Source organism: Cervus canadensis, chromosome 21 (assembly GCF_019320065.1).
Source record: "Cervus canadensis isolate Bull #8, Minnesota chromosome 21, ASM1932006v1, whole genome shotgun sequence".
Taxonomy (NCBI): Eukaryota; Metazoa; Chordata; class Mammalia; order Artiodactyla; family Cervidae; genus Cervus; species Cervus canadensis.
In genome coordinates, this window is record NC_057406.1 from 8,146,444 (window position 1) to 8,168,748 (window position 22,305).

General features: G+C 41.5%; 1 protein-coding gene across 10 annotated transcripts in view; it reads right to left on the minus strand.

Annotated features, from left to right (window-relative positions):
- The window catches only part of TNRC6B (trinucleotide repeat containing adaptor 6B), a 254,595-nt gene that overhangs the window by 14,488 nt on the left and 217,802 nt on the right, over positions 1-22,305 (minus strand). For all 10 annotated transcript variants that reach the window (XM_043440505.1, XM_043440500.1, XM_043440504.1 and 7 more), the window contains 9 exons: positions 16,460-16,591; positions 16,100-16,195; positions 15,785-15,974; positions 9,828-9,962; positions 7,344-7,520; positions 5,900-6,046; positions 5,549-5,644; positions 2,586-2,810; positions 1,832-1,902 (listed from right to left, as the gene is read on the minus strand). In XM_043440505.1, the coding sequence (XP_043296440.1) occupies positions 1,832-1,902; positions 2,586-2,810; positions 5,549-5,644; positions 5,900-6,046; positions 7,344-7,520; positions 9,828-9,962; positions 15,785-15,974; positions 16,100-16,195; positions 16,460-16,591 (1,269 nt within the window). The remainder of the gene's footprint in view (positions 1-1,831; positions 1,903-2,585; positions 2,811-5,548; positions 5,645-5,899; positions 6,047-7,343; positions 7,521-9,827; positions 9,963-15,784; positions 15,975-16,099; positions 16,196-16,459; positions 16,592-22,305) is intronic.

Consider the following 22,305-nt stretch of genomic DNA (forward strand, 5'->3'; position numbering starts at 1 on the left):
TCCTGCAGGATGGAAACTGCCAGTTTCACTATAATTCTTAACAGAAAATGACTGAAGAACAGCTCTCAGCATTTGTAATCGACAATTGACTATATCAGCATGTCAGTATATGTCACAAGTGATTTCTCAGGACAGAGGTCCTCTTAATAAACTGTAGGTGTTGACAAGTAAATTTATCCTGGTCCCCAAAGATCTGACCCTATAACTTTCTTTTAAGCTATGGTTGAAATTAATATGCTATTAGGTCTTTTTGATTTTTAAAATGACTCAATTCTAATATAAACTCAGTCAAGCCTTATATTCATTTATATACAAATGTAAGTACCATTCTTCTTTTTAAATTTTATTTTTAAATTAAAAACTTAATTGTGGTCTAGTTGATTTATAGTATTACATTAGTTTTAAGTGTATAATAGTGATTCACAATTTTTACAGATCACCCTCCACTTATAAAATATTGGCTATATTCCCTGTGTTGTACAATATATCCCTGCAGCTTACTTCTTTTATACATAGTAGTCTGTACCTTTACTATTTTTAAGATAATACAGGCTCCTTTCAACACTGCTTCTCTCATCCTAACCATATTACACCCACCACACTGTGACAACCTAAGAAATAGTGAAGCCTATACAGTTCTGAAGGTGGTTACATAAGATGTTCATACTTCAGTCAACTCTTAGCTGAACAAACAACCCAGGAACTTCAGCTGAGCCGATGAGATATGGAAATTAATCCAGACAGTTTCTCATGCTAACTGTATTTAGAAAACTGTCTATTTCAATGTGAACCTTAAAATATGAGCTCTGGACTTACTCCCCACAAATAGGTTCACTGGGCAAATACAGAGGAGAATCTGTATTTCCCCACAGAGGATCATAATGCATGTTAGCATATTAAAGGGTCTAAGGAGTCTTACAGTGAAGGTATCTGCTTAATTTTGTCTAATCAAGTATATATTTCAAACATATTAGGCAAGAGACCTATTAATACCCCATGGGAACAGTCTGGAAAATGCTGGCTTAGTAAGGTGTGAGTGAATCCATTTATGAATTAAATGTCAGACAATTCACTCAATGTGTCAAGGGGAGGGAGGTCTAATTGACTTCTTTTTAACAAGGTGCTGTTAAAAGGTTGTGCTGTCAAGTCCAATGGAAGACCATGGGCTCAGTTTCCATGGGTTCATTTCACTTCACTGAGTGCTCAACATCTGTTGCTACAAACGTGTCAGTTATCAGGCAACTCAAGTGAAAGGGAGGGTGATCTGGTGCAAATGAAACCCCACCACTGTAACAACAACCCAGAGAGCACATCCTGTGAGAGAGAATCAGTAAAGCCATCTACACAAAAGAGAACAATGGACGGAAAAGCAAGAGCAGACATGTGGCATTTCAGTCACGAAATCCACACACTCCTCCACAGAACTTTATGGTTAGTTGTGTATGAATGAAGCACAGAAATGAAGCACAGGACCTCAAGTCCTGTTGAATGAGCAATACAAAAACAGGTAACTTTTTTGCTTGGTTCCAGATTCTGACAGGCAGATCCACAAAGCAAGTTATCTCTGCTAAACAGAACTCATCAGATAATACCACCCTACACTATTTACAAACTGCACATGTTAACATCACCATGGAGGCAGGCATGAAGCTGGGTGGCCAACACCCTCCTCTCCCCGCCCCGGCTCAGAAGTAGGCTTTGGGCCTTGGTTTGGGAGACTCACCGGGAAGTAAATGAACTCTCCTATCTGCTAAACCCCCACATCTCTTAAGTGTCTCTCTCTTAATACAATCAAGTCTCAGCCAGAAAAATCCCAAGAAAGCATGATTACCTGTGGAGTGAGATTGTGAAGAACCAGCCAGTAACTAGGACGAACTGAACCACCATCACTCCAGGTAGAGGCTGGAAGCAACCAGAAAGAAGGATCAGGAAGAACAAACAAAAAAATTAAGACGGCCACACGTGAGAAACATTTTCACAGAGCCCACACACGTTTCTTCCCTCCTTTTATAAATCATCTTCTCCTGGAACTTCCCTGGCAGTCCAGTGGTTAAGAACCCGCCCTGCCATGCAGGGCAGTGGGTCTGATCCCTGGTATGGGAACTAAGATACCACATGCCCTGGGGCAACTACGCCCTTGTGCTACAACTAGAAAAGGCCCGCATGTGGCAACTACTGAGCCCACTCACCACAAGGAAGGAGCCTGAATGACGCAACTAAGACCTGATGCAGCCAAATAAGTAAATATATTAAAAAAAAAAAATCTCCTTTCTGTCTGACCTTTATCCTGTCATTCAACAGCCAGTTCTCTTCTCCTAGACTGTGATCCTACACACTCTTATGCCTTATTTGCAAGACAACATTTTGCTCCCAAGGTTCTCCTCTTTACTCCATCAGGACCTCGGGAGTTCTCAGGTCCCTGTGCCTTTCTTTATAGGCTGACTTCAGTTTTCTACTCAAGAGGTACTTTTTCCTCTACCCAACAACCATGATTTCCTCTCCTGTGAAGACTTCATGTCTTCAATTGTGTGTGAGCATGAGCCCCTTGTGTTGGAACAATGATGCTCCCTTGGGCAGCTCCTCACCGGAGGCGAGCCGTGAGTCCTGTGTCCCCCACCCCCTGACTGAGCGGGGTGCTGTGCTGCTCCAGGGAGATGATGGTTTGGGGTTGGTCAGACCGGGAGGCGGGCGGGGCAGCGGTGTAGTGTTCCTTGAGGAAATATGGTTTTTCCACATCTTGTTGGAGAGATGAGTGGGGTTGTGTCCTATGGGATCTGGGGACCATGTTGATTTGTAATCAGGAAACTTTGCTAAAAGAAGAGAAAATGAAGAAGGAAATAAGGTTTGATACATCAGTTTTGCCAACAAATACATATATATTTTACAAATACACACAAATAGTTTTATAGTCTAAATAAGTAGATGTTTCAAGAGTAACAAAATAATATTGTTCTCTGAGCTTATCTAACACAAATTCTCAGTGACTATGACTCTGAATTGACATATGAGCTAAAGAGTTAACACTCAGACACTCAGTCTTGTCTGACTCTTTGTGACCCCATGGACCGACATACTCCTCTGTTCATGGGATTTTCCTGGCAAACATACTGGAGTGGGTTGCCATTTCCTCCTCCAGGGGGATCCTCCTGGCCCAGGGATTGAACCTGGGTCTCCTGCACTGCAGGCGGACTCCTTACTGTCTAAGCCACCAGGCAAGCCCAAAGACTTAAAAAGATAACTAATTCTCTACCTGAAAAGGAAGATACATTCAAGGAAATCACCCTTAAAGTTCTTAGTCTTACAGATATCAAAGAATGTGAACCTTGGCAGAACTAAAGTATTTATCCTATAAATACTTATTGATTGAATGGAAACTACACTAAAAATTATACTTTTCTTGATCCAGAATAGTAGACAGCAACATTCAAGTGGATTTTAAAATTGCAATCAACAAATATTCACTAAGCGCTTACTTCACTTAGGTCCTAAATCAGTGCTATGGGTAATATAAACAGTTATTCTCAAGAACTTCAAGTTCAGATGGGAAGATGGAACAGATGAACAGTTGTAACCCCAGGGAACATCATATTTGCTCAATACAGGGAGGAGAAAAAGAATGCTGGGCTGTCAGCAAAGACTGTGCCAAGACAAGTCTTGAAGAATTGATATAAATTGATGGGCTCAGCAAGACAGGAAAATACAAACCGAGGTTCAACTTGAACTCTCTCTGGACCAAATACATTTCCCTGCAATTGTGGCTGAACAATTCCTGGGGCAGAGAGGTACAGGAGGCCATACAGGACAACTGGGGGCTGACCCAAGTTTTAGATACTATCAGTTTTGCAGCAGATTTAGTAGGTAGTGTTCAAATGAGAGTCAGAACCTGGGTGACAGCACAAAGAATGGAAGAGAAGAAATGGATGTGAGAGAGAAGAAAGCACCTGGGAGGCATTATCAGTGCCTGAATCCTGCAAGTGGGGGAGATGCAAGAGTAAGGAAGAGGCTAAAGGGAAGAGATGCTGTGACTAAGTGATGCACGACAGCACCACTAAGCAGTGAGAGTTTAGTTACGAAAGAAAGACAATTTTTATTTTGGGGGTGGGGAGGAGGTATACGTTCAATTTTAAACAAGTCCAGGTGATGCCTGGGGTCACCTCTCAGGTGATCATCTGCTTGTAAACAAAAGATAAAAAAAGGGATGTGGGTAGTTACAGGAATAAAAGAGGTAAAAATGAATTTTTACATGTAAAGGCAGAAGTCCTAGGTCTTCAGTCCTACAATGGTACCTCTTAAAAATCGGACACAGCGGGCTTCCCTGGCAGTCCAGTGGTTAAGACACTGAGCTTTCGCCACAGGGAGTGTGGGTTAAATCCCTAGCCAGGGAACTAAGATCCCACATGCCACATGGTGCAGTCAAAAAGAAAAAAGCAAAAACAAAACTGTGAACTCTGGGTGAATGAGGTGTCACTGTAGGTTCATTAACTGTGACAAATGTACCACTCTGGTCGAAGTCCTATGAAAGAATGATGGAGGGTGGTGTGCAGAAACATGGAACGTGGAGCTGGCTCCTTTACACGCTCACTGAGACCTACAATAAATTCTATCAGCTCTTTGAGTCTCAGTTTCTTCATCTACAAAACGGGATAATAGCAGGAGGTTCCCCACAGATTTTGGTGAAGTTAAGATAAGAATTTATGCTGAAGGCTTAGCATGCTTCATGGCCTGCAGGAGCATTCGATAAATGAGGTTATTGTACTGTCAGTAGGAGACAAGTGGAAACAAAAAAAAGGCAATATGTAAGGTCATTAACCTGCAGTGTCTTGGTAGGTAGCTAAGAATTTGTTTTACTTGCATTTACTTGGACAAAGAGCAGAAGCCTTAATGACTTTAATGGCTTAAGGTCCAACTTTTGCAAGACCAACATGCCAATTACTAATGACTGGTTTACCAATCTGTAAGGCGTTCTGCTAAGTAAGTGACTTCAAAGGCTTTTTTATATCCATTAAGTTTTCTATTCCCAACTGTCTTTAAAAACAAAACACACACACATACACACACACAAGGAACTCAGCAAATGTTGTAGAATTAACCAAGGTCCTCTTTTTTCCCCCCTTGGCCATCTGCCCTTAGCCTTTGTCTGTAAGTGGAAGAATTTTTAGAGAAAAGCAAGCTCTAATTGGCTGCCTTAGAAATAACAAGCTGAACTTAACTGGTTCTTCCCATGGCCCCTGATTTTCTTGGCAGACTGGTTAAAAGAAAAGCACTTGTGTCATCAGGATATAACCTCTGTCCTCTCAACACCCACAGCTCCTTGAATGATGTCACCATCTGCCTTGGTCCTAAATGGTATTTGTCTCATCTTGCCTCTGTGAGCCTGCAAGTTCCCCAGGGACGCGGCCAATATGAGAGGTGTCTCTCCATTCACGCTGACCTGTGTTGTTCAGCTGCTGTAATTTCTTCCTTAAGAAATAAATGCCAATTTCCTTTGTACAAGGCAACCTGACAGGAAAGTGCTAGCCAGAGGGGAAAAACTGGGTCACATGCCTACCTGAAGTGCTATGAACGTTGGTGAAGGAGTTGTCAGAGGCACTGTAGGGCCAGGCACCAGGTGAAGGCAGCGAGGTGTTGAGGGAAGAATTAGACCCTTTAGATGACAAATGAAGAACAAGATGAAAAAACTGCAGACACATATCAGTGGAACTAGTCAAATCTTGAAGTATTTTATTTGACCTTCGATAAAAGGAAAGACAATCTAAAAAATAAATGTGAAAAGCAAAGCTACCTAGTCCTGCATTTTCTGGTGTAATTACTAGACACCAGAGAATACAAATGAAGCCAGAGATTGCCAAACAGGAAAATACTGGGTACTGGATAAACATGAGGGGTTTCACTTATTTACCTGTGGTGTTATCCCGCAGAAGTTGGTGGTCAGTATCTACAATGGGAGATGTGGCTGTACCCCCTAGCACACTTCCTGGGGTGACATAGGGGTCAGATTCAGGGTCAATGTTTTGGATACCTTTCCATGGCACTCCTGGTTGGAATTCTGAGACAAGGAGAACAAATATTAGATCGAGGTAGGAAGTTGTTCAAAATGTGGTCAAGTCATTTTTTGAAGAAGACCAAGAAATTCATAGACCAAGAAATTGGTCTATGAAAAGTCTAAATTCTGAAGCTATTTCAGGTCAGATTTTCATCATAAAATAAATATAAAAGAGTCAGCCTGAACACATGCTTTGCCAGCAGCACTCCTGTGCTGTCACCACACGTCCACCTGCTTCCTCTCTGTGCCTGTGAACTTGATGCCAGAGACAGTGAGGGTCGGGGGCAGACCCTGCTCCTGCCCTTCCGGCTCCCAGGCCAATTCAGGCCTGAGGGCCGGGAGGCAGGGCTGAGTAGTGTGGTGCTCAGGACAACTGTGGGGGCATCAAGGTGAAAACCGGGAGAATATCTGAGCTGGAGAGGAGATACTTCTCCTTTATCTCACTGGGAAATTGGCTCAGATGCACAAAAGAAAACACAGATGATCGCTACTCCTGGAATGACCAGGGAAAACTGACAGGAATCATTTGGCTTATCATGAGAAGGCCTAGAATATATGTGTTTACAATTTCTTTATATCATATTTAGAGCTATATGACAGAATTAATAAACTTTTATGTTCCAAATCATGAGGAGGAAGAATGGTATGTAGTATATACGAATAATATACGTAATAGAGACTATATGTATTCATAGCACAAATATACTATATAGAAAAAGGTTTAGGACACAGACTAAAACTCATTTTTATTTTTGCTTTACTAAAAATTTTCAACTTTTCTACAATGAAAATAGATTACATGTATCAGAATAAAAGAGGAAAAACAGCAAATACTCTCACTGCTCTACTAGTCTACTACATCCCTTGAACCTGGTAATAAATACTTGGTGAATGAAAAACGTATCAATTCACTGGACATTTCAGAAGAAGCCAGGTTACAAGGAATCCTTTGCACAGATGAATGCCAAGTCTGGGCTCCAAAGTCACCTTTCTTTCATCCCCAGACTGCACTCCGCTAACTTCCTTTGATGCATCTGTGCCCACGCTGTATTTACTACTCAGTAACTTGTTTTGCAGGTGATCAGCATCCACCCTGTCTTCCTGACTGAACTCTACAGAGCAAAGACCACATCTGCCCCCCATGAAAATCTGCGCTTTCCAAAGAAAAGCACAAAAAATTAACTAGATGAAAAAAATCAAAGTGGGTGGCAAAAAAGCAATCTGTTCAGAACCTGAAATTAACAATTACAAAACAAATGATATCCCAGAAACAAAACCACCATTTTCTGGACGGTAATACCTGGAGGCCAACTGGCATTGCTAGATTTACTTCCGATTTTATTTGTTGGTGGAGATTTGGCAGGTAACCAGCTATCACCAGCAGGACCCGTATGGCCACCCAGTGTGTCACCTGGGATGATGTCAAACTGGTTGTATGGTGACCCTCCTCGGGTCTTACCAGGGGCCACGATAGCGCCTGAGAAAAAAGAGAAGTCATGAGTTCACAGCAGAAAGGACTCCTATGAACAGAACTTGCTGAGCTTTCATTCACAGGAACTCACATATGGTCTCCAGGATCTGGTCCTGGAATGAGGTGTTCACACTTGAGAGGAAGTGCATAATTAGGAAGAAGGATGACCATGACAATTCATCTCACCTTTCTAGCTTCTCAGTCTGCACTTCTGCACATAGCACTGTTCTCATTTCTGAATGCCCCTCTCAGTTTAAAACTCCATGGTCTTATGAAATTAACTTGGGAAACTTTCATAAACTATGAATCATCCTCACCATCTTTACACTAATGACTCAAGAATGAGGAATGGGAAAAATTCTAAACAATCTGAGGCACATAAAAGGGTTTTTAACTACATTTCTACTGACACCAACCCACTCAAGTCCTTAAGTGTCGATCAGGCCTAGCTTAGGGGAAGAAGCAGAGTAAACAGAGGGAGCTTGCTGGAGAGAAAAGCATCTGCAATTGCTTTAAATTCCAGAGCAGTGAGCCGGCGTTCCTGCCAACAGTCTCTGCCAGCACAAGACCAGCCGTGAACTCTGCAGTGCTGAGCTCCTGGGCCCCACACACGAAGAACAGCAAATCCTTTGTAGAACTGCTCTCCTCAGAGTGTTTCAGGGGTTTTGTTGGTGTCCCCTCTATGCATCTTATGTGCTGGGAGGCAAGAAAAAAATAATTAAAAGCTTAGTAATTTCCTTAAACTAACAAAAAATGAGCTTTAAATGAAAACTGTGGCCTCTGTAAGATACCATTCTACTTATTTCTCGAATGAATTTTACATGCCATATTGTGTTGCCTGATGTACTCTAAGGATGCAGCTTATAAACAGATAAAATTACTTCCAGGGTAAGGTATTAAAATAGCTGTGTAGGCACTTCCCTGGAGGTTCAGTGGTTAAGACCCCATGCTTCCACTGTAGGGAGCATGAGTTCAATCCCTGGTTGGAGAACTGAGATCCTGAATTCTACACGGCATGGCCAAAAAAACCCAAAACAACTTTTTTTGTGTTTGCGACTGATTAATCTGCTTAGTGTGGCCTAGCACAAGTATTCTCAAAACAATCTTCATGCTCCACTAAGAACTCATCTGCTCTTCTGGAGCCACTGGTAGGAACCTGACTCAAAGGCACATTACAGTGAAGAAGCAGAAAACGAAAAGCTGAGTTACCTTGGGGATTGCTCAGGAGATGGGGAAAACGTGACCTGTAAGCTCTCAAATGGCAAGCGAGTATTTTACCTTCAAGACCACTTCTCACGTGCATTTATAATCACACACCTATCATGTCTTTAGGGACAAGGGTCCTGATGAATCACAAGCCTAAAGAAGCAGCCAGAGGGCCCAAAGCTAGAGATGCAGAGCTTGGATTATTCAGTTCAGAAACAGATTGGACATTTCAATAAACCATTCCTGACTCTGTAATACGAAATCAAATGATGATACTTAGGGATAGCAGGCAGACAGCTCCACAGGACCACTTCACCAGCCTCCAGAAGGGCACCTGAAAGAGCAGGTTTAGAAAAGAACCCTGAAAGGCTCCAGACTAATGGGCCTGAGGCTCCAGGAAGCTGCTGCAGGAGCCACTCCGACACCTATTTACACTTGGTTCTCATGGATACAGACGAGTCCAAGTAAATTACTGACAAGTGAAACAAACACTGAAGCAAAGGCTAAAGGAAGGTCCTAAGACCTTTTATCCGTTTCACAGGGAAATGGAGATGCTCTTACAGAGAATTAAGAGAGATGAAGGGCTGACCCACTTTCACGACCAAAGCCTGCAAGACCTTCAACTGCTGTCTTGCAGACACTGTAATTCATAAAGAACAAGAAAGCTTGGGGCAAAGTCCAGACCTCATGTGCTGATCGATTAGTCATCTTCTGGAGATCAAAGAGTTGAAACAGTCAACATGATACATATTTACTGTGATCTCTCTTGTAACTCTGAAAACAGATTCTGTTCTCTCAAGCAATTTATTAGGGTTTTACCCTAAGGGGAGCTCAAGTTCACTGATACTGCTCTTGATCCTGCCGCAGGTGGGAAATTTTGCTTTCCTTAAGTACAACTAGCACTTTAAGTTTCTTACAGTTTGAAATACTCATAACCCCAATCTTGCTCTCATAGGTGATCATGGCAGGGGTAGGGGTGGGGGGACGGAATCAGGACTGTTTAAGAAAAAGCTGAAGATCTGTGCTTCAGAATAAGTTTACAGGACCCTGTGTCAAGGCCTCTGAGGATTGGAAGAGCGCCAGGTCACGAGGCTCTGTGTGTCTTACCATTTTTGTGCATATTGGCTTCCTGTGTGGCTACAGAGGGCACCTCCATCATGGAGGTCCACTGTTTAAAGCGAGACTCTGTTCCAGCCTCCTTCCCACCAACCATGCCGTAGTCCATGCCGCCAGAGCTGAAGCCTGAAATGGAGAAGCACATTTTAGGTCTTTTTTAAAAAAAATCAGTTTCTAGTATCAGTAACCAAGAGGTCTGAGGCAGAACCCATAAATGGCTTCATTTGTCACTAAAAGACCAATTCACATGAAGTTTTCTTCACTCAGAAACAGGTATTTTGATTCAAAATGTTGGTGTAGGCTCCTGCCTGCTACAAAAGGGACGACTCTGTTCAGGTATGAAAACACGTACGATGTCATCTCATGAACGTCTCAGGGCACGTGTGCACTCACGTTATCTATTCAGCTCAGGTTTGCGTCAAATGGAATGTGGGACCAGCCGTTCTCCAACTGAGATAATGTCCACACAACAAACCAACATGGTGCAACAGCAGCCCTAAAGTTGTGGTAAGGTCTCTAGGGGAGGAAAGGCTTTGCAGAAGGACAGCTGATCTAGGGCCTAGGGCAGGAGGGTGAGTGAGTCAAGAAAAACAAGTGCGAAGCTCTAACTGGTGACAATCTGGGGTGCTTAAGGAATGATGAGGAGCCCAGTGTAACTCCAATGCTTGGCTGACTATGGATGCAGTGAGCTGGGGAGAGATGAAGAGCCGTAGCTTGGAGGGTCTTACGTATGTCAGGCCAAGGAGTCCAGAACTCCCCGCCCCCCCGCAAAGATAGGAGATAAAAGAATTTTTTACCAAGTGAGAGAGAGAGCTAAGTTTGTATTCTACAAAGAGAACTGACAGTGTAAGAATGGAGTAGACCACGGGAGGTCAATTTGAAAGAAGTTTTTATACAATGATGAAGACCCCAAAGCTTGAACAGGCAACTGGTGAGAGATTCAGAGTGTGCCCCCAAGTGTTAGGCTGTTAGCGAGGGCTCTGGCAGTAAGATTTTCCCACTGCAGAGGGCTGGACAGGTTAAAGCCACACAGGAGAGGCTTGTTGATGGAGCCTCACAAGGTACACCATCAGTTTTAGATTAGAATATATTAAATACTTTTTAAACTGTTGCTCAAAAAAGAAAAATAAAGGACTAAAATAAATAGCTGAAACTGAGAGGGGAAGAATAATTAATAAAAAACAGAAAAGTGGGGGACTTTCCTGGTGGTCTGTTGGGAATGCTACGTTCCCAATGCAGGGGCTAGGTTTGGCCCCCAGTCAGGGAACCAGATCCCACACGCTGCAACTAGAAGATTCCGTATGCGACAACTAAAACCTGGCACAGCCAAATAAATAAATAAATACATTTAAAAAATAAACAGAAAAAGGAGAAAGAGCTACAGTTAGTGGAGCAACAACATGCAAGCACGGGCACCCAAGAAGGTCGGCAGGGCGCCCAGCATGCCTCAGGACAGGGTCCTGTGGAAGTCCCCTCTGACCTAGCAGACGTGTGGCTCCAGCCAGGCCAGACACCATGCCACACCCACTTTAACTCTCCTACCGTCTGAGGCTGTCTCGTTGGAACCCTGGATAAAGCGGGCATCTTTCTCATTGGAAACTTGGAGATCCGATGCTACCCAGACATGGCAACACCACAATTAAACAACAAGGTTTGGCAAGGGAAAAGGAATTAAAGATAAAGAAGGCAAAAAGGAGAGAAAAGTGCCTTGAAAGATTCAATCTACAAACCTAAAACTATGAGAGGAAAATCAGTGCAAGGTTTTATGTAACTCTGTGTCTTTCTTCGATGTCACACAGTGACTGGCCTCATGTGAGGATGGAATGTGCTCAACAAATCAGGATGAAGCAAATTCTGGGCTCTAGAGGCTATTGTAGATGGCACTCCACTCATGACCTTTGCACGGCTCATGAGCTATCACACATCTAGATCCAGGAAAATACAGACCTGATCTGCCATTTCATCAACAGACTTCCCTGGTGGCTCGTATGGTAAAGAATCCACCTACAATGCAGGAGACCTGGGTTCGATTTGTGGGTTGGGAAGATCCCCTGGAGGAGGGCATGGCAACCCACTCCAGTATTCTTGCCTAGAGAGCCTCATGGACAGAGGAGCCTGTGGGCTACAGTCCATGGGGTCACAGAGAGTCAGACATGACTGAGCAACTAAGCACATACTTTCTCAGTTCATCAAGTGGCCTCCACGTAATTCTCCAGCTCCCCGACACAGAACTTCTAATCAAACAAGCCATTTCATTCAGTCCAATAAGTATTTATGGAGAGCCTAATTTGTGCCAGGCTCTGTGTTAGGAGCTGAGGTACAATCAGAGGTAAGACATGCCCATGGCTTTCCCAGGGCCTCATTTCACCAGGACATGCCTTTTATCTACTTCATCATTCCTACATATATAAGCCCTTGACCACCTTATCTGTCCTTGCCAGAATGACTTTCTTGGCCACACACTCTAATTCGTTGTCTATTCATCACTACCACTCGGCTCAAGGCTTGGCTTAACCTCCTTGAGGAAACTCTCAAATTAACTGGTCCTTAATTTATCACTCCTGTACTCTCTTTGTCTACAGCTCTATATTTTCCACTACTGCTATTTTTGTTGTAGATGAAAAAACAAATCCGTGGTTTCATAATCATTATAATAAGCAATAAATTATAAAAGAAGTCATCCACAGTCGCCTCTTTAACACAACTGTTCTAGTCCATGTCCACATGCACGTGTGTTGCTGACACTTCATAATCCCCGGAAGGATACAGTTATTCTTCTGCTATTTTAATAATCTCTATTATTCATATCTCTGCTTTTCACTGGATATACCACACACAGAAATATCACATATTTTGATAAAGTTTAAACATAAAAAGTAAAATTTTATTGGAAGTGCACTTTCTAATAAGATGAATGACTCTGTATCTAGATTATCCAGATATTAGTGACTATGACTTGATCTAGTTCACACTATTCTATTCCTGTTTTTAAAATTTTTGTAGACTTTATAAAGCACTAAGAAAGCTTACACAAATATGTAGATGAGAAAAGTAGGAGCCTTGTAATTACATCAATTATTTCTTTACATTACTTTTTGGATATATTTCCTTCTCCCAGTTCAGTAAGATAAATACTAAAACATAATTTTTAGATAGGTCATTATCACTTGAAAATTCAATTAGGTGTATCTTCCATTTTGTTAAAAGCAGAAAATTAGAAACTATTTTACAAAAACAATCAGCTAAGGGTTAGTTAAGCAGTCATGAAAGTCATTTGACTCTTTAGTTCTGAGAAAATATATCAATAGAGTCTTTATCAAAATGTATTAAGAAAAAACATTAAGAAATTTTTAATTATTCTTACTAGTCTTTAGCCTAGCAGGTTATCTTTTTTCTTTTTTACTCTGCTATACTTGGCACTATTTATATGCATAATATATACATTCATTTTAATACATCTTTTTCGAAAAAACTTTAATCTGTGTAAATGCTTTACCTATATTTTCATCAAAACTTTACAGCTATTGGTTTAGTTTATTCAAAATAGGGAGCCAAATCAGACTTGTTTTCCATCTCAGTTATTCAGTTCCAATAAATTGGTAGTATGAATTAAGAAAAACTGTAACTGAAATAAACTGCAAAATGCATTGTGTAAGGCAGATTATAAGTGGTCATATCACAATTAATATGTATCCATTGTTTACTAAGTTATCAGATGAAAATGTTAGTAAGTCAGTATGTTCTTTTTCCTTAATTTGGGTAATAATGCATAACTAAATTTTTAAGTTACTTATGAAACAGGAATGATATTAAAAAAACCATGAAATGTATCCAGTAAATGTACATATGTATAAATACTGAACTCTGATCCTTTAGTCATTAGGAATAGTTAAGTATAATAATCACAAACAATATGATTAATAAGACATGATAAAATTTTTCTATATATTCAATAAACAAGAGAAGTATACATACACTGCTGAAAATGAACAGATTTACAGCCAACACATAATTTTACTTTTTAATAGGGCGGTAGAAAATAGTAAAGATGTTATAAAGACTGTCAGTGAAATAAATGCATTATGATTCTAGGTTTTTAACAACTAACTGACTGGTGCATACCCCATTCTAAAGGAAATCCACAGGCTTTACCTATTCGCCATGAAAACATCTGTTTCAGAGTCAGTCTCACTAACCTATTACTGCTCGGGCTGTTCCTAGGTGCTTTTCTTCCCAACTAAGACAAGCCCTCAGGATGAGCACTGAGATGGTCTGAAAAGAACTGTGTTCTTGAAACACATGGAAAAGCCACTCGTGGCTTCCAGATGTTCTCTTCGCTTTATACGACTGGATTCCACTTCAAGAACTACACATCCTTTGACAAAGGGGGATGAAGAGAAGCACTGCTGCCCCCACATCACTCATGTACACTGTCTAAATTCAGAACAACTGAACACACACCAGCACACCCAGGCTCTTATGTCAGGCCTCATCCCTAACAGGACACATGGTTCAGAAAGTGAGGACTGGAAACCTAGCGGTGAGGGCACCATTGATAGTCATCACGGGAGGCTTCCTCTTTGTCTGGAGCTCCAGAGAATCATGCTCTGATAGGATACAGGATGATGGAGCATCTGACTTTCTTTTATGTCAAATGGAATTTAAAAGTCAGTTCTCATGCAAATCATTTTTAAGAAAAAAGTACAGGGGCTACCCTGGTGGTCCAGTGGGTTAAGAATCCACCTTACAACGCAAGGGACACTGGTTTGATCCCTGTTCCAGGAAGATCCCACATGACAGAGCAACAAAGCCTGTGTGTCACAACTATTGAGTCTGCTCTAGAGCCCACGAGCCACAACTACTAATGCCCTAGAGGCCGTGCTCCGCAACGAGAAGCCACTGCAATGAGAGGCCCACGCACTGCGACAGAAAGCAGCCCCGCTCGACCCAACTAGAGAAAGCCCACGCAGCAGCAGTGAAGACCCACCATAGTCAAAAAATAAAACAAATAAATAAATATGCAATTTTTTTTTTCTAAAAGAAAAAGTACAGTTGGTAGAACTTAAGGATCTAGACATTAATTCGCTTAAAACTACCCAGGATCAAGGAGTCCCTGGCCTCCCCAGTGGGCAGTGGACATCTCACCCCAGCAGGCACCTCACAGAGCACAGAGAGCAAGACCATTTGTTCAAGGTCACCTCTGTCACCTGAGTACAGCTTTCAAGTCTCCCTAAACCCTTGTTTTTGAGATGGCAGAGAACAGTAAAGTCCTTACCAAAAGAAAATCAAAATGTTGCCAATCTGAGAAGAGACCCGCTGTAGCGGGTGGTACTTTTTTAACTTTTGTATTTTATTTTTAAATCACGTTGCCTCGCTGGTTGGATTCTGCTTACAACATGTTCCCCAGTTCTGAAAGAGCTACAACTCGCCTGCCAACAAATTCCTGATGAATGTCAAAGGTATAACCTTACTTGTGCTAATTCTATTTAAATCAGATGAAATACTAACATCAGAAGAATTTTATTGGTTTGCCTGATAATTTTAATTCCTCATTTTTTTCAAGGTAATTTTATGCATAGAGCTAAATGCCTCTCAACTTGTACGTAATTTACTCGATTATAACGTCAGACGAGTGCAGCGCTCACAGCAGGTACAAATGGGCTTTAAAAAATTCCTGGTGGTAGGAGAGCTGACTGCCACTCACAAGTAATAAAAGACTTCTTTGGAGCCAGAGAAGGTGGAAGCTTGTCTCTGCTGTCTGCTAATTGTGTGATGAGCTTCAGGAAACATATCAACAAATCAGGTATCTCACTTGCAAGAGAGGCATAAGAATATTTACTGACCCAGCACGGCTGCTGTGAAAATAGCGCAATGGAGGTCCAACCCTTAGGCTGAGAACGTGACTGGCAGATATTTTTCAACAGGCAGTTTGCATGCTAACAGCTTACCAGAACCATATCCAGGTATTGGCCCTTTGGTTTGAAGGTCTGGGAGCCCCACATTCAGAGCGTTGGGTACCATGTTGTCCAGATGTGGCTTGGGCCCAACGGGATGAGATGGCGAATGCTTCATGCTGGGCTGCCTCTGCTGCTGCTGCTGCTGCTGCTGCTGCTGGAGGGCGCTCACCATTCGAGCCAGCTGGAAGTGAGGAGGCCCAAGGGAAAACGGACACGTGATAAGGCAACATCCGCTTCCGCCCTCAGAGGTTAAGCAGAGATGTATTCCCACACCGAGCACTAGGGGGCCCTTCCAAGGCCACATACCTGCTGCTCCTGCTGCTGGCGCACAGCTTGAGAAAGCTTCCTCTGGTTTTGTAACAACTGCTGCTGTTGCTGCTGCTGCAGGAGAAGCTGACATGCCTACAAAATAAGGGAGAAAGAGAGGACCCAGGCTTCCTAAGGTGAATTTACTGGGAAAACTGCAAGGGTTTGTGAGCCGAATCAGTGTCCATGAGGGAAGTACCACCAAGATCCTGGCCTACTGGTCAAACTGAGTGTGCTTAAGAGTTGAGCTGACTTATCAACCCTTAAACACATTCAATAGTTTGCATGAAATGAAGCAAGTGATGATAATAATAAAAATAATAAAACCCTTTGGCTATAGGAGGAAAATCTGCTACTTACCAACTGAAACTGGGGAATCTGTGGAAGCTGGCTCAGCATGGCGATTTGTTGAGGAGATAACTGGGGCCCCACGTTGAAAAGACCTGGATTCAGGCCACTGTTGGGAAACTGCTTAAGCATTGAGGCAGAAACCTAGCCAAGAAAAGAAACTTTCAGAATTTATCAAAATAAAAAAAATTTGTGTGTTGTATGAAAACAATCTCAATAAAGCTAAAGCAAGCACTGTCAACATTTTCCTTGAAAAATGTTTATGAAAAATATTAAACAATTAGGAGAAATACACCAAAGCATTAACAGTGGTTATCTTTTGAGTGGTGAAGGTTATAGGAGTTTTTTCATTCTCTTTTTAGACATTCCAACTTTTCTACAATGAAAATTATGAATTTTACAATCAGTAAAATATCTGCAAGAAAAAAACAAATGACAACATAACTTTCGTCTTAGAAGTTATTACTGGAAATGTGCTATAAAAACATTCACTGTGGAGGGAGGTAGGAGGGGGGTTCAGGATGGGGAACACATGTACATCCATGGCTGATTCATGTGAATGTATGGCAAAATCCATCACAATATTGTGAAGTAATTAGCCTCCAATTAAAATAAAAACAAATAAGCAAAAAACCCCCCAAAAACATTCACTGAACCCAATGAATCAGTGAATGCCATGGAGAACAAACTTAGTCCCTTAATATCAATAGCATTCTGGTCAAAAATTTAGTCCTACAGGCAGACTGCATGGCCCTGCCATTTTTAAGCAGTATGACTCAGAGCAAGGGACTTACTTAACTTTTCTGAGCCTCACTTTCCTTATCTACAAAATCTGAGTAAGAATAAAATTAACTTCAGTGGCTGTCTGAGGTTTTTATGAGTTAGTCCATGTCAAATGCTTAGAAATGCACTCCATACATGTTCCTATTATTCCACAGTGTGGTTCTTCAGATGTCCACAAACAATGATTACACCTACCCTTCATCTCATCTCCAGGCTAACTGGGGTCAGTTCTCTCACCTGTATATCATTCAATTTCTCAACCCATTCAGTTTCACATTTACAGAGAAGCCATTTTCTGAAGTTGTCTAATACTAGGTAGACATTGCCATCACGAACTCATCTTTTAAAAGCCATGCTCTTAACAGTTCCTAAGATCTCAGCTTCTCTGATCATAGCTGATCATATCCCAATTCACACAGTCTGTTAAAATCTACAATTATTAAAATATGTTTTACTCTCCCATGTAATTTTTAAGCAGCTGGGTTTATAAACTTTATTAATTTATGTTCTGAGCCTTAGGACCTTACATTTATCTTTATATGCCTGGCACACAGTAGATGCTTGATAAAACCTACAAGATGAATGAACCTCTCTTATATTTTAACTTACTAATGGTCACTTCACCAAGTTATTTTCTACCTATTATTTCACTTATTGTCAGTTTGTGTTTCCCATCTGGTCACTGATGGGAACACTGGACAGAGCTGAAGATAATCTAGTAGCATGCTACTAAAAACGTCCTTCCCATCTGATCAGTCCAGGAACAGTCAATCATTCCTAATCAACACAACTGTTTTAGCATTTAGCCTATATTTTTTTCATCTTATCTAAAACAAAGAGACAGCTTGTCAAGTGACTTGTCAAAATAGAGACACAACAACTTTATCATTCCTATAATCCAACATTTTTTGAGCAAAAATCAGTGAAGAAAACGGGTTATGTTCAAACATGTTAGCAAACTATGATTCTTGATTTCTAGTACATGTGCTCAGAAATCACATTTTTGATCATCTTGTCTAGAATCTTGCCTAGAATCGGCACCAAGTTCATCAGTCTTCAAGCCACTTTCCTTGTTCTTTCAAAAAAAAATTAAAAAAGAAATGGCCCCATTCTTCTTCCTTCCTTGCAGGGGAGGGATAGTTCTTTCCTGTTTCTGATCCGAAGCTCCAAACAGAGGGGCATACACTTTTATCACAGCACTCTGGGGCCTCTTTCCCTTACTTCTTGGCAGCAAGCCCCCAGGGAGGACTGCCCTATTTCAGTTACTAAGGGGTACGTCTGGAATTCAGTATTAGGAAGCTTGCATTCTCTAGTATCAGCTTTCTCGGCAGCGTGTAGGAGACATTCGGGCCCTTGGAGGCCTTCCCCCTTTTGCCTTAAAAATTCAGAATTTGGGCAGAAAAGAGGGAGGTGTCATTATTTAAACCCTCCTCCTTGAAGACCCCCAGCATTCTTCAAAGATCACAGACAGGGTTCTGCGATTCTTTTCACAAATTCTTTCTCTGTTGAAGGATTTAATTCATCTTAACCCTTATTCTTAACAGAAAAGACAAAAGCAGTAAAATTTTTATTCCCACTTAGTCAGCCTTATACAAAGAGTCCAAAGCAATGATTCCTTTCCCAGTCACCACATTGCACCAAACCAAGCTCTGAGACACTTTCGACCTGCCTACGTTTTTGCAAGCCTAGGCTTATTTTGTGTTTTAACCCCCCAGCGTGACACTCGCACACATTCACCCTTGCTTGCAAACCCTTACTTTCTGTCTTTTAAAAATGCCCCTATAAAAACTGAGTCATCAGAAGACACATGGGGTGTTCCCATCTTATCTTTCTTTAACATTAGTCAGATCCAAATTCTTCTGCTTCCTAATACTTTTGAGTCACTAGTCTCTGCTACATTCTCAAGAATACCTGTGTATCTTTTCTTTGACGCTTTCCAGTCTAAAAACATCCAAGTTCAAATTTGCTATACTTGGCTCACCAACTTGTTTTCCTTCCAAGACCTCAGCACTTTCACTTAAACTGTCAATTCTCTCATTTTGGAAAGTATTTTGATTTAAAGTAATGGTTCTCTCAGATGCTTCCTCTCCATTCTCTATGAGATGCCGAGTGTTGCCAAAACCTTGACACTGCTATATATAATAAAAGATAAACAACAAGGACCTGCTATATAGCATGGGGAACTACCTTCAATACTTTGTAATAATCTATAATGGAAAAAAATCTGAGAAAAGGACAGACATGTAGGTATAGAAAACGGAACCACTTTGCTATATACCTGAAACTAACACAACACTGTAAATCAACAATATTTCAATTAAAAAAAGACTGAAAAAAAAAAACAAACCAACCCATTATTTGATTTTCTATTTTAACAGTTACACCCCTGGCAGACAGGAGCTCAAAGCAAGCATACCATGACTGTGCACTCTGCCTCGGCACCAGCTTAATGGCCAGCATGAGGGATCCTCAACAACTCCCCTCAAATAATAATTCTTCATCTCTCCTTTGAGTTCACCCAAATGGGCACTAGTGTGACTTAACTTACTGTCTTCTGATACAGTGGTTCTAAGCTCACTGTATTAATAGGGTTTTTCCTTCTCTCAGGGGGAGGGCGAGGTCAGGGGCAGATAAGGAGACTATGAGTGGAGATACGGCCTACACCATTATACTATATTTGACTCGATGGACATGAGTGTGAGTAAACTCCACGAGTTGGTGATGGACAGGGAGGCTGGGCGTGCTGCGATTCATGGGGTCGCAAAGAGTCGGACACGACTGAGCGACTGAACTGAACTGCACTGAAACCAGAGTCTTAGACCACTATACCTCTGTGACTCATGAAATCGTATTTACTACCTTCAGTGTGAATCTTAAATTCATTTGGTTTAGCAAACATACTAGGTTGAATCATGTTCCCCCAAAATTCCCATGCAATTGTGATCTGAGAATGTGACCTTATTCAGAAGTAGAATCTTCATAGACAAAATCAAGTTTCAGATGACAACATACTGGATTGCAAGAGGCCCTAACCCAATGATTGGTGTCCTTAGAATAAGAGGAAAATACACAGAGGTGGAGAAGAGAAAGTCTAGAGAACACAGAAAAGAACGCCATGTGAATATGGAGGCAGAGATGGGAGCGATGTATTTACAAGTCAAAAACACCAAGCCCCGCCAGCAGCCACGGGCATGGAATAGACTTTCCTCTGCAGCCGCCGGTAGGAACCAACCAACCCTCATGACACGTTGACTTCAGATGCCTAGACTCCTGAACTTGGGAGAGAATAAATGTGTATTGTTTTAAGTTATCCAGTTTGTGGTCATTTGTTGCAGCAGTTTCTAGGAAAGAAACGAATACAGTAATTTTGTTGGTAGGCCTGTGCCATCTGGTAAGTTAACCACTAGTCTCATGTAGCTATTTGAGCACTTGAAAAACATGGCTTACCTAAGTTGAGATGTGTTTTAGACTTTATAGTTTTAAATTTTTAAAAAAATTTGGCTATGCAGCATGACTTGTGGGATCCTAGTTCCCTGACCAGGGATCAAACTCAGGCCCTGGCAGTGAAAGTGCACAGTCCTAACCACTGGGCTGCCAGGGAATCCCCAAGATGTGTTTTAAGTGTAAGATACATAACAGATTTCAAAGATGCGACTTTGAAAGCCTAAAGGCTTTTAAAAAAGAAAGTAAAAATTTTAATATAAAGTGTTGATTATAGGTTGAAATGATAATAATTTAGGTATACTGGACTAAAGAATATATATTGTTAAATTAATGTTACCAGTTTCTTCTTATGGTCCATGGAATTCTCCAGGCCAGCATACTGGAGGGGGTAGCCTTTCCCTTCTCCAGGGGATCGTCCCAACCCAGGGATCGAACCCAGGTCTCCCACATTGCAAGCAGATTCTTCACCAGCTGAGCTACAGGAGAAGCCCAAGGATACTGGAGTGGGTAGAATATGCCTTCCCCAGTGGATCTTTCTGACCTATGAATCGAACCCGGGGTCTCCTGCATTGCAGGTTCTTTATCAACTGAGCTATGAGGGAAGCCCTCAGGCTAAAGAACGTATATTGTTAAATTAATGTTACCAGTTTCTTATCTTTTAAATGCAGCTACTAAAAACTTTAAATTCCATGATGTGGCTCCTGTTACATTCCCACTGGATGTGCTGCTTCAGGCTGTCTGCACTGATGACCATTGTTTCTAACTTCCTTTCCAAAGCTTTCGTCTATGATTCATGGGGAAATCTCCTTTGCTTATTTTGTTTCCCAACCTACTGGCTTCCAAAATAAAGAGCCATTGTCTGAACTGTCATTTCTCCTCCCTTCTTTCAGTTTTAAAAGCTCTACTGGATAAACTGGCTGGTCTCTTGATCACCATTTCTCTTCAGTCTTGAGAATAGCTGACATCCCTAACCAGGAGCCTATGACCCCCCAGCCGTCTTCTACTCACAATTAGCTAAGGAAACCACCACTCAAAGTAAAACATGCCCATGACCCAGAAATACCCCAGAGAAACTCATCTGAGGAGACAAACAGAGGAATATTTGCAGCAGCACTGCTCAAAACAGCAAAAATCTGGAAACCACTCAATAGGTAAATGAATGATGGTATATTCATATAGTAGAATGCAATATGAATCACGATTGCCCAAATCAAAATCTTAGAAGCAATGTGAAGTTAAAAAATCAGAGGTTACATACCGTATAACTTTATTACATAAAGTTCAAAAAAGGGAACATGAAACAATATAAAGACAGACACAGAAAGACTGTAAAGAAAAGTAAAGAAATGCTAACACAAAGTATTTTTGCACTTTGCTTTAAATGCCAGCATCTCATATGTTCTATATGTTGACAGCCATAAAGACTATCAAGGGACTTCCCCGGTGGCCCAGTGGTTAAGAATCTGCCTGCCAATGCGGGGGACACAGGTTCTATCCCTGGTCCAGGAAGGCACTACATGCTGCAGGGCAACTACTGAGCCCTTGTGTCCCAACTACTGAAACCCTGCACCCTAGATAGAGTTCGTGCTCCACAAAAAGAGGAGCCACTGCAATGAGAAGCCTCCTGCTCA